The sequence below is a fragment of the Eucalyptus grandis genome, chromosome 9 (assembly GCF_016545825.1).
Source record: "Eucalyptus grandis isolate ANBG69807.140 chromosome 9, ASM1654582v1, whole genome shotgun sequence".
NCBI lineage: Eukaryota > Viridiplantae > Streptophyta > Magnoliopsida > Myrtales > Myrtaceae > Eucalyptus > Eucalyptus grandis.
In genome coordinates, this window is record NC_052620.1 from 39,649,280 (window position 1) to 39,661,943 (window position 12,664).

Below are 12,664 nucleotides of genomic sequence, written 5' to 3' on the forward strand. Positions count from 1 at the left end.
CTTTTTACTGAGGTGGTGTTGTTCTCATGGGAAAATTGATAACCGCATGGATCTATGCAGGTGAAGCAATATCATCCGGTATTGAAATTTATTTGGACAATGGCATAGAGTGTTAGGGTCATGATTTTCTGGCAAACCGTGGCATATGCTTCCGCAATTCCTTGATAAGTCATTCCTCGTGGACTGATAGTTGCTGGACCACGAAATGATAGATCTCAAAGATTGATACCAAACCTTTTAGATTTTAGCTTGTCCCATCAGGACAAAATGCATGTGATCATAACTCACTAAGACACAGGATTAGTTTGTTGCTTTTGCATTTATGTTCTAAAATTGAGGTGGCGTCTCGAGCACAACAAGGAGAATGCATCAATAACGTTGAATCGACCTGGGGGTCCATGCACACCTTGAGACTGAACATCAGTTTTCCCTAGAATATTGTCTTCAGCTACATGAGATGCCAGAGGCCTTGAATCTTCCTTAGATTAAGAGAAGGAAGAAGGTTGGACTTGAATCCACAGCCCATTGCTCCAACTAACCCATTCGAATCTCATTTCCATAGTCGGCAACTTTCCCTTCTTCGGCGGAAGTATTATCATCCCCTTTTGGCAGTAAAATTTCGGAATTTTGAGGAGGCTCTACGGTAGATAAATTGCCACACGCGGAAGTCTCCTTTGGAAGAACGAGCGCCACGGATCCTCGCTCAGCCTCGGAATACTTCTCGTATACAGCCTTGAGTTCATCCTCCCCAGCATTCGAGTGCTTACTCAATAATATCTCAAAGCAGTCCCTTAGGAAGGAAGTTCCATAGCGCAAACGACAATAGGCAAGAAGGTCGACTCAGAAGGCAATTAAAAAAATAGGTCTTTTTTTTTTTTTTTTTTCGAGTCTCAATTAGAGGCAGAAATGGCATGTTTAAGTTTACCTCAGCTGAGACTCCGAGTAGTTTGTGTGGAACTGAAGTGCCTCGGTCCACAGGGGACATTCACCCAGAAGGTATCGAGCAGTATAAACCGACGCTGCTGCAGACATTGACGGTAAATACGCGACGCTGAAGGTATAATCCATCAGGCCCAGCTCAGCCAGATAAAATGCCGTGTGCTCCAGCTATTACGAAGAACAAAGAAGCGAATAAATTAAGCAAAGCTCTAATTATGCTCCATGCAAGTACAAAACAACTGCTCCTTAATTTTGCATGCCTCCACCCACTGAATTGATCAAGATGACGGTAAAAATGATGGTGCCAATGCATCAGCACAACTACAGACAATTAAACAGAGAACATAATTGGTTAGTTTTAATTGGGAATATTGCACTATTTAACAGGGTGAGTCAGACATTGTCCAAACACACATGGATACACATTTACGCCAGGTAAGTCAGGGAGCTAACCACCGCATGCAAACTTCAATTACATATAATGGAGGAATGCAGCACGTTGAAAACATAAGCCACTCATATACAACATAAATATACTCCGCGGATAGGTAATATGAAGATACTCATAGGCAATCAAAGACTACAAAACAGAGACTAAGGGCGAAGAATGCTTACTTTCTTATCAGAGTCAGATGCTTTAATGAAACGATTGAGGAAGACATAAGGCGTTGGAACCGTTATCTTATATATTAACTTCAGCAGAATATTACGCTCCATAACATTAAAATCGTCCCTAGTGCAGTCATCGCCTCCGAGGGATACTAAATCCAAAACCTGCACAATTTGACCGTTGCGTTTGATCACTATAACTGAGCTAAAGAAGGAAACTAACTATTGCAAACTTAAGTGCGTCAAGCTGAGAGAGAGAGGCAAACCCGAAGAGGCGAACTTTCTTCGTGTAAGCAAGCTATATGTATAGCTGCCATTCCGACCAATCTAAACTTCTTTCCTGGCACAGTCTCCACGGAGAGGAACCGATCAAGGATGTTGATAGTAAGATAAAGAGTCTTTGGCATGAGCTTACGTGTATCGTGGAGAAGAATGAGCTGGTCCACTAGAATTTCTCTCTCTCTTATTTAAGTCTGGCTGTGAATCCATGTAGTCATGGGGCCGGCTTTCACTCTGCATTCCATGACTAATTGGTCAAACACACGCATACGCGCACCTACACACACACAGAGATATCCTACCTCGACTAGTTTATAGGACTTGTAGATATCCTCAACATATTCAACTGCAGCAAGAATATCTTTTGCGTCGCCAGCATCAATGTCAAATTTTCCCACAGTTGTTCCATGTGCAACTCCCTCCTCGATAGGCTTAGATGGCAAAGCTTCAGTTTTGGAAGCTACAAAATAGTAAGTGCAATGACATCACTCAATCTTTGCATTAACAAATGCACCTTAATGAAAAGATGCATATTTATAGCAATGACTTCGATCGATCGGCTATGTGTATCTACCTTCGAAGACATGCTGTATTGTCCCATCAAGGTCTTCCGTCAATGGTTTCTCTTCGTCGTTTATTACAACCCATAGGAATGGTGTGCGGACTTGGCCATATGAGAATCTCACCATCTTGGGGCATGCTTTAATTATCACTTCGATCAATGATGGAAATTCAAAGGAGTAAACGGCCTGCAAATACATGAACAACAGAGGCTCTGACATATTCCCAAACTCAGCTGATGAAGTGCTTTTGATGAGAAAATTACTGGTGGATTCTTCAACTTATAAAAAGTGATAGAAAAGTAAAGAATTACATTTTGGTTTTCCCACAAAAATAAATTTTGCAGTTCAATTTTAAAATTTACAAGAAAACCCTGTAGACTTCATAGGAGTTTAAAATTCCATAATTATAAATAAACTCCAAATATCAGACATTAAATGATAAATAGAAGGAAGCAAACAAAAAATAGCATTTACTTTGGCTAAGATGCTTTCCTAGAGAAGATCTCATCTCGTAGTTGTAAGGAACCGAAGATGCTAGAAGGAACGGACTCAAGAATATACTAATGCGTGCGTAAGCCTAACCAACCACGAAGAACATCAATGCATACATTAGCCTCTAGCAGCAAACTTATAGACGCTCCATTTAAATCTTCTACAGATTTGGTGGGCTGATCACTTGTGCTTGGGGAGATTTCACTTAGGGAACTGCAATGATGGCGAGAGACTGTCAAGATCACGCATAATTTATATTATCAACGTCTTCTAGACACTACTTAGAATATACAACTTGGAATATGACAATAATTTTTAGTATGACCGGCATTTTTCTGATTGCTGATTTTCTGGAATGATCAAGAGTTGTATAACACCACGGGAAATTATCAAAAAGTCTTAAGCCTATTACAATTATTACAATTCAATCCTAAACTTTTTTCTTTTTTTTATCAATTCAGTCCTAAACATTTTGCATATGTGCCAGTTCAGTCCATTTTGCCAATTTTACCTAACCAAAGTTGACGTGGTGCTAGTAACACCGACGTAGCATTTTTAAAATAATATTTTAATTTTTCTTTGATTTTTTATAATTTTTTTAAAATTTTTGACGAGAGCATTGTGGCCATTGTCGGCAATGGAAGAGTGTGTCACGGCCCTCGCCTAGTCTAGGGAGGGCCACGGCATTCTCACTTGGCCAAATTTGGTGAGGGCATCGCGACTATCATCTGCTCGCCCGAGCGAGGGCTGTGATGCCCTCTCCCCCCCGGCGAGGGCCACGATGCCCTTGCCCAGCCCTCGGCTGGCACTAAGAGTAGGGGAAAGGGAATGGGAAGGGAAGAGGAAGAGGAAGAGGAAGAGGAAGAGGAAGAGGAAGGGGAAAAATAAAGAAATAGAAGAAAAATTATTAAAAAATTAAAATATTATTTCAAATTGCTATGTCAACGTGTTGATCGGCCAAAATTTGCTAGATGGACTAAACTAATGCAAATACAAAAATTTTAAGACTGAATTGACAAAAAAATAAAAATAAAGTTTATGATTGAATTGACACAATTACAATAAGATAATTCTTCCTACAAAATCGATAGGGGTGACAAAGATACCTATGACAAAAGAATAACAGACGGAAATATTTTCCTACTTTTTTCTTAATCATAGTATCTTACGATACAAACAAACAAAGCGGCGGGAGTCGATGCGTTACTGTCGCCTCTCCTATTATGCTACTTATTTACCCCAAAAAAAAAAAAAAATCTCTCTTACTGGAAATTAGACATTTAATAATTGGCATGTATTTTATCTGTATCATCAATACAGCTTTTCCTTAACGCTGAGGGGAAGGGACCAGAGCAATCTGCAGAAAGATTCTAATCCAGTAATGGCGTAAAGTCACTTCAACCGCAGTTCTCAGCAAGACATGGAAACTCCTGAGCCTTCTTGAAGCAATTGTGGTAAGTCATGTAACCTTAGAACTTTTCTACTAGCAACAATAATCCTGCATACACGGACATACCTTTTTATCTAGTATAGGTTCGTGAGAAGTCTTGCTGGTGCCCTCCATTTCGAAAGAATTGCTATTAGGAAACTCAGCTTCATTTGGGGCTTTACAAAATGCGACAAGGCCAGACAGACCTCTCAGTTCTAAATAGTTGAGACGTGGGAACTTGATCTCAATAGCTGTTACGACATCATGCCTTCCTTGTATGCTGATAATTTCTTCTAACATCTCACAACCGACCACAATCAGCTCTTCAAGTTGCACCAAACCTTTAGCTACGCTAGGCGAGAATACATATGTCAACTTGTTACATCGGCACACCTCCAGAACTTTTAAGTTTCCAAGAAATGGATGGCGTCGGATATTCTTCGGTAATTGTGATGTCTCTGGAAGATCTACTGCTTTCTCATAGGGACATATTTCTTTCAAAGACCACATATCACGAATCGTGAGCCACTCCAAGAGAGGAAAGGGAGCATTAGACTTCCATCCGTTGGGTTTATTACATACTCTAACCCACACCCTGCAATTAGTAATGACTTCAAGCGGACAAATCCTGCTTTGTCCAGTTCATAGGAATATTTGTCAAACCACGGACATCTAGATCAAGAATTTCGCATTTCTCTAGCAGCACATTAATATTTTTCGTCAGCAGATCTTCCCCGTCAATCTCCATGGTCAACACGTTGCTTTTTGGGCGCCATGCATGCCACGAGCTAGGGAATCTGACGGTCAGCGGTTGCTCGGTCCCCTTTCTCCTCAGGCCCTTCGTCTTGCTGGATTCGCTGGGAGATCCAAGAAGAATATTGTTGTTTTGGGAAGTACATGAGTACCAAGTAGGAGAATGTCCCAATTGTATAGCAAATCTCATTAACTTATTTGAAAGGAGACCCTTTGGCAAGATTTCAGGTTCTCGTATCCAAATAACTAAATCTCTCAGAGAGTGCAAAGCTGTCAACTCACTAAGATTCGCATTACTCTCTCGACCACTGCCATATTCTCGCCAACTGTCAAAGCTGTACCCTATGTACAACTCTTCCAAGAGAGATAAATTTGAGAGAACACAAGGGGGGATTCTTCGGAGACCTTTGCAACCCCTCAAATCAAGACTTCTCAGCTTCTTGAGAAGTTTTATTTCTTCAGGTAACTCCTCCAATTCTGAGCCGACCAAGCTAAGATTTTCCAGTGTTTTTAATGTTCCGATCACGGACATGTCTCTCAACTGACAAAACTCTAAACGCAAAGTTTGAAGGTTCAGCAAGAATTGAAGAGATGAAGGTGCTTGTTGGATCGATAATCCCAGCAAAGTAAGAACTTTGAGTTCTTTCGTTCCTCTAAAGAGATTATCAGGAAGTGTCTGAGAAGTATTTATGCATGCCATTTGCAAAAGCTTTAACTTCGGATAGTTCCATTCACACGTATGGTTAGGCAATTGATCAAAAAGGAGGGAAATCGCTTGCCAATCTTGGCCTGTGTCTTCTTCTGGCCATTGTCCCATATCAGAATCACAACTAACCAGGAAAGCTTTTTCTCTGGAAGCAACAGAGATGGCTGTAGCCCGCACAATGTCATGCATCTTCACACAATCATTACGATTACTCTCCAATAACAAACATGAAGATATCAATTTATCCACTAATGCCAAGACCCTGTTTCTCGTTTTTATTAGTGTATCAACACCTTTGTAGAACCTCAAGCTTCTTCCATAACTAACCAAATAGGTGATTGGTATATCAAAATCTTCCGGAAATAGACAACACAGCAAAAGGCATGACTTAGCTTCTTCACTCGATAAATACTTGTAACTCAGTTCCACGCGTGAAAACACAGATTCTTGCATTTCCGTGAATGAGCTGATGGTAGACTTTCTAAGTTGTTCTAGTACGTCCTCCCATATGTGCTTCTCTTTATGTCCTAGAGCCTTTCCTATAGTTGCAATTGCGAGGGGTAAACCCCCACACTCCCCCAGCACTTCTCTTGCTATGTCATGTAGATCTAGAGAGTCAACAGCATCCCCTGCCATCTCCCGGAAAAGATCCCAGGATTCTGTATCTAATAAAACTGAGATTTGGAAGATCCCCCGACTTCTCATCTTCTTGCACACATCTTTGCTTCGTGAAGTCAATAGAATCTTGCAATAAATCCCAGCAGGAATACCTATTGCCTCGAGATCAAGCTCCCCCCAGAGGTCATCCAATACCACTAGTGTACTCTTACGCTCCAGCAGTCTTGCACGTAGCCGACCTGCTCTTCCAAATTCTCCTCTATTATCCAGGTTAAGACAAAGCCTATCTGCCATCTCATCTTGTATCTTCGTAATGTTCGGGTTCTGGGACACAACTGCCATCACCACTTCATCGAAAAGGTTCCTTTTTTCCACTGTCTTGATCACTTCCTTCATCATGGTTGTTTTACCAACACCACCCATCCCGTAAACTCCAACTATAGTAATTTCTTCTTCCCTGATTGCATCCACTATCTCGTTCATAATCCTTGTCCTTGATTCAAGGTCCTTAGAACCATATGCAAATGTTCTCCCCAATTTTTGTGGGGGTGCAGGATAAGCAACTTCATCAAAATTTCCATCCCTTTCAAGCTTAGTAACAGCCGCACTCTTCTCCTTAGCCCTCTGGCTAAGTAAATAGCACGTCTTCAGATCAGGACACCACCCTTTGCAACACTTTAGATCGACAGTAACTTCATCTTCGAAGAACCCCGTCACATCTTTATTAATCATGTCCACTCTTTCTAACCAGCTCGCAACAGCGGGCGCAACCTTATGTAAGTTCCTCTCGGCCTCATCTACTTGCAGTTGCACACCTTCCCTCTTTTCGACTAACCTTTTGTGCTCGACTTTCAACTCGTGGATGTTACTTTGATACGAAAACACATATTTTACCTTCTGCAAAACCGGTGCTACAGTGTACTCCGCAATTTTAGCTGCCACAGAGATCACTATCTCCATTTCATCTAAACACCTTCCCCAATCTCCTCGGCCACTTTCTTGAACTCCCAATCCCACCAAGCTAAAATCCAACCAAACTAAAAATGCAACCGTAAGAACTCATAACCAACAGTAGGAGTCGCGAGAAGGCTCACCTTTTTCCCCCAATTTGCCGTTGCGCCGCACGAAAGGCTGCACACACATACAGTTATAGAGGGCTGAAAATCACAATGGCGATTCGCCATTGGCGAAGGTGTAATATGAAATGGCAGGATTTGGATTTGCAGTGAACTGTGCAGTGAAGAATACCAGATTCAACCTGCACCACACACGTCATTGTTTTTTTACTTTTTTTCATAGGATTCTTCCTCGGAGACAGTGTCCGCAATTAACGCGCGAAGGTAATAATCGCCATGCGGGGGGCTTCGAGCCTTGTGCAGGCACCTGAGCTCGTTGACGCGTACGCGGAAAAGATGTTTTTTCTCCGGCAACGTATATATCGGGAATAATTATTTCGGATTGAGAAGAAATGAAATCAGATTTTAAGACATGATAAAAAAATTTATTTATCCCAAAATGTAAATAATGATTGCTGGCAAAAATCATCTAGGTTAAAGAAAGGTCTCAATTAAGAATATCATATATAGTAACTCTAGTTTATCGCTACGACTAATAGAGACTAGCAAATCCACGAGAGCATCAAAATGCTCTTCATTTGAACAAGTTGAAAAAGCATTATTTTATTTATTTTACAAACAATTTGTAAAACATAATTTTTTTAAAATAAAACATGATATTTAAAAATATATAGTGAAAATATCCATGAGATTTATATATATATATATATATATATATATATATATATAAGTCTTTTGAGTTAAAAATTTATTTAGTACAAATATCTCAAAATTCTTTAAAAATTTCAAGTAGCCACTTTAATCATAGAATTGGACCTATCAAACATATATTAACCCCTTGTTTCGATAAAAAAAAAACTCATAAGTTACTTAGTACTATTATGGTCTTGTGCTTATGCCTATTTCATGAGTTCTTTAGAAAATAACCCTAATTTTCATAAGAATCAGCACTACTTCTAAGCTCATACAGGTAAAGTATAGGAAAAAAGTCACAAATGGTCCTTATACTATTACTTAATGTGCAATTTCGTCCATCAACTTTCGACCAGCTCAATTTGGTCCCTGAACTATTGATAAATGCCAAATTTGGTCCCTGAATTTTCTATCGGCTCAATTTGGCCCATGAACTATTAATAAATGTCCGATTTAGTCTTTCGTTACTATTTTTCCTTTTTTTCCTTTTTTTTGCTTATGGTAACGAAATTGAAAAAATATAAAAATAACGAAAAAAAAAGAAAAAAAAATAGTAACGAAAAAAAAAAAAGAAACCCTAGCGGGTACTATTCATCTTCCTCACGAAAGCAGCCTTGCATGCACCGGCTAATTACGCATGGGGAAATATCTCAAATAAAATAAAATAAAATAAATGTGCCTAATAAAATAAATATACCTAATTTAATTTTTTTTTTCTTTCTTTTTGAAAAAAAAAAATCTTGGCCGGTTCGGAACTTTAGCGAGGACTCGGCGTGGTAGGGCATCGGCGAGGGTGTCGCGGGGTGCGAGGCTTGCTGTCGGACATCGGGAAGAGGCGAGTAGCGGCGGTGTGGGCTCGGCGGTGTCAAGTCGCGGCGGTGTGGGCTCCGGCGGTGTCAAGTCGCGGCAAGGATAGCGGCACGGCAGCGGTTGAGCGTCGGGCGCGGCGGCGGCGGGCGTTCGGGTCGTGGCCTGCGGAGCTCTCGGATCCGTCGGTGTCGGACACTCGAGCGGCGAGATCGGGACAACGATGGCGTCGCAGTCGGCCGGCCGGAGCGGGACGTCGAGCGTTGGGTCGTGGTGGCAAGGATCGACTCGGTGAGGTAGCGAAGCGTTAGGTCGTCGTTAGTCGTCGGGCAAAGCGTTGAGGTGCGACGAGGACGCGAGAGGTCGCCGGATCCGGAAGTTGCGGGCGACTAAGGCGTTGCAAGGTCGGGCGGCGGGCGAGATCGGTGGAGCGGCGGTGGAGCGCGAGGGGGCTCGTGGGTCACCGGCGCGGTCGAGGTCTGCCGGCGCGGTGGCCGGTGCGAGCAAGGGCGCCCGCGAGGAAGATGAACATTACCCGCTAGGTTTTTTTTTTTTTTTTTCGTTACTATTTTTTTTGTTACTATTTTTCTTTTTCTTTTTCGTTATTTTTTTTTTGTTCAATTTCGTTACTATAAGCAAAAAAGAAAAATAGTAACGAAGGACTAAATCGACATTTATCAATAGTTCGGGGACCAAATTGAGCCGATTGAAAATTCGAACCAAATCGGGCATTTATCGATAGTTCATGGACCAAATTGAGCCGATCGAAAGTTTATGGACGAAATTGCATATTAAATAATAGTATATGGACCATTTGTGACATTTTCCCTAAAGTATACTAGGTTTATAATTTACTTCATTAAGAATTTAATTCAACTAACAAAACATAACAAACGATATTGATTTCTCATGTCTAGGCTAATGTTAATATCATCAAATTCAGCAACTTCTTTTTACCCGTTGAACCTCACAACTAGCGATATACTAGTATTAAGTCGAATTACCATTACTAGTAATTTTAATTAAAGACTTTAAATTCCATTTCTTTTGACGTCATATGTCTGCGAAACAATTGCTCTAAGCATTTTACAAGACTAGATTTGATTTGTATTTGTTTGTTTGCAGTTAAAACAAAGTAGATCAAAGAGTCGGGACAAGACAGAGTATAACATGTGTCGATGTTGAACAGATGAGCTTGACAGCCATAACTAATGTTGATAATATCTCTAGAGCTTGAACTCACAAAATTTCCTTATTTGAGTAGGTTTCTTAGTTTCAGTGATTTTCTAATTTGCATATAGTCTCTTGAGAAGGAATTTTCCTATTTTGGATTCTTTTTATGTATGAGAGGTGGGCTTTAGTTGTGGCACAGGAATTGCAAGTGTTTTGAAACTAGTAAATCCAGTTATAAAACATCTCCTAAGACGCTTATGTATTAGGAGGTGTTCATGGCTAACATCTAAATTGTTATGTTTCATAAGCACTACTCTTTGTTTAGCAGCAAAGTAGCCATTTGCCACGCTAGGTCTCTATGAATCATTTAATTAATTTTCTATGAAGTAGGACTATTTCAAGGCGAAATATAAGAGTGACACTAACAACGTGGCATGGTAAGCTAATTCACGATTGATCGAACAACAAATTTTATGTTTAATAAATGAATGAAGAAATCTATTCTTTCTTTCTTTCTTTTTCTTTTTCAATTTTTGCAAATGAATTTCTGCAACATGCATGTGACATGAGACAAGAAAAATTCTTGGATTTATGGAAGACGCCACCTTAGTGCGTGAAAATAAAAGTTTATGAATTGTCATATTTTTTGTCACACTCCAAATCCTACAAGGATATGAGTAATGACACGACCATCCTTCCATTTAAAAGACGCACTTTAATAGCCACTAATTGAGGGACTTGAAAAAATACAAACGATGAATGGAATGAGCAATCACAATCTGTAATACATATCTCTTCTAAATAGATCAAACAACCACTATATATATATATTTAAAAGTGTAAAGCACTATCGAAAACTCATATTTCAATTCTTTAATATATATAACCTTATACAAGTTGTTTTATTTTGTACAACTTAGAAAATACTCATTTAAATCATTATAAAACATCAATGATCAAGTTCATTGATTAATCTCATCAAAATCATGTGCTAATAAACCATTCATTAACCAATCTTAACTTACATGTTAATGGTCCATCCATTGACCAATTTATTGCTCAATCTCAAACTAGGTCGCCTAGTGACAAGACGACCAAAATTCTTCCATTGATAAGGTCTCCATTAGTTATAAGTCGATGGCTCAACTTACAAGAATATCCTAACCGATATACATACCCATGAGCTGCTCAATGGACTCACAAGTCAATTCGGAATCAAATCACAAAACGGTTTCATAAATCAAACATATAATCTTTCTCAACACACCTTTCTGCATGAAATACTTTCTGTAAAACATTTATCAAATAATCTTTGAAGTCAATTCATAAACTAGTTTGTAAAGCTATATATATATAATTTCACAATTCCTTTCGTCAAATCATTCTCAAACCCACAAATACTAAAAGATAGACATTGCCCGATCTAGATATTATAAAATTAAACATGCTTTAACAACTCGTACGATACTCAAATATTTATCACTTTCATGACATGAGCTTACAAATTCATAGAAAATATAGCACCACTCACCTAGAATACCTAAAAACCAAACAACAACGCTCACTCAAATCAAGAATCCTAATATTAAACGAGAATTTATGTCAAAACCAAATAAAATACTATAAACAACTAAGAATTGGCTAAACTATGCTCAAAACAACTCTTATGCGTCAATAAATCGCTCACGCAAATCGATTATTCATATCTAAACGTAACGTGAAACTCACACAAAAAAATACTAAGAATTGGCTAAACTACGCTTAAAACAACTCTTATGCGTCAATAAATTGCTCACTCAAATTGATTATTCATATCTAAACGCAATGTGAAACTCACACAAAAAAATCTTAAAATTTCTCTCCAACTAAATCGTTACTCTAAACCAACTCAATCAAACCCCACGGCCCCATAATGTCATAATCCACGATTTCCATAAAATCTCATAACTCAACATCTCAAACATTGGACTCCACAACTTGAACCTCACAAAACTTCAAATATACAACCTAACTCCAAAAACTACTTCGAGCGGCAAAACAAGGGCTGCGAGCAACTTTCGGCATTGCAAATTGGAGTCAAATCGGCTTTAGCAATGTCCCCATCATATGCATGTATACAGGCGAAACCCATTTCCTTTCTTTCCCCTTTCTTCTTTTTCCCTTTTCTCTTCTTCTTTTCTCTTTCTTTCCCCTTTCCGGCGTGCCCTCTCCTTTTCCTTTGTCTTACAACAATGATCTTTCTTTTTTTCCCTTTTTTCTTATTTTTTTTACCAAGTCTTTCTCTTTTTCCAATAAAGGTAGGTCCCACCACCTTTGACTTGGTCAACTGAGAAGGCCAATATTACAATATAAGAAAGGGGAAAAGCCACCAAAAACCCCAAACTTTGCCTGGGTGACAGATTTACCCCAAACTTTATTTTGTGACGTGAAAAACCCGAACTTTGCTAAGCGTGACACATTTATCCCATTAAGGGTATTTTCATCTTATTCTTTCTATTTTTCTTTTTATTTTTATTTTTTTTCTTCC

At 39.3% G+C, this 12,664-nt stretch overlaps 1 protein-coding gene across 2 annotated transcripts; it reads right to left on the reverse strand.

Annotated features, from left to right (window-relative positions):
- Positions 1–242: 242 nt before the first annotated feature.
- Positions 243–7,774, reverse strand: LOC104419797 (cyclin-B1-3). Of its 2 annotated transcripts, XM_010031572.3 has the most exons (8): positions 7,637–7,774; positions 4,399–7,519; positions 2,402–2,576; positions 2,130–2,287; positions 1,815–2,061; positions 1,555–1,713; positions 926–1,107; positions 243–790 (listed from the first exon to the last, which is right to left on the reverse strand). In XM_010031572.3, exon 2 carries the CDS (start codon positions 7,346–7,348, stop codon positions 4,925–4,927), a length of 2,424 nt encoding a protein of 807 aa, XP_010029874.2. In that variant the 5' UTR covers positions 7,349–7,519; positions 7,637–7,774; the 3' UTR covers positions 243–790; positions 926–1,107; positions 1,555–1,713; positions 1,815–2,061; positions 2,130–2,287; positions 2,402–2,576; positions 4,399–4,924. The 2 variants fall into 2 exon arrangements, with proteins under 2 accessions (XP_010029874.2, XP_039157455.1); XM_039301521.1 differs by lacking the exons at positions 4,399–7,519; positions 7,637–7,774 and adding an exon at positions 2,865–2,884.
- Between the last annotated feature and the right edge of the window lie 4,890 nt (positions 7,775–12,664).

What these genes read in the sequence shown, in the direction of transcription:
- LOC104419797 (XM_010031572.3), bottom strand. Translation starts at nt 7,348, where the DNA reads ATGGAGATAGTGATCTCTGTGGCAGCTAAAATTGCGGAGTACACTGTA.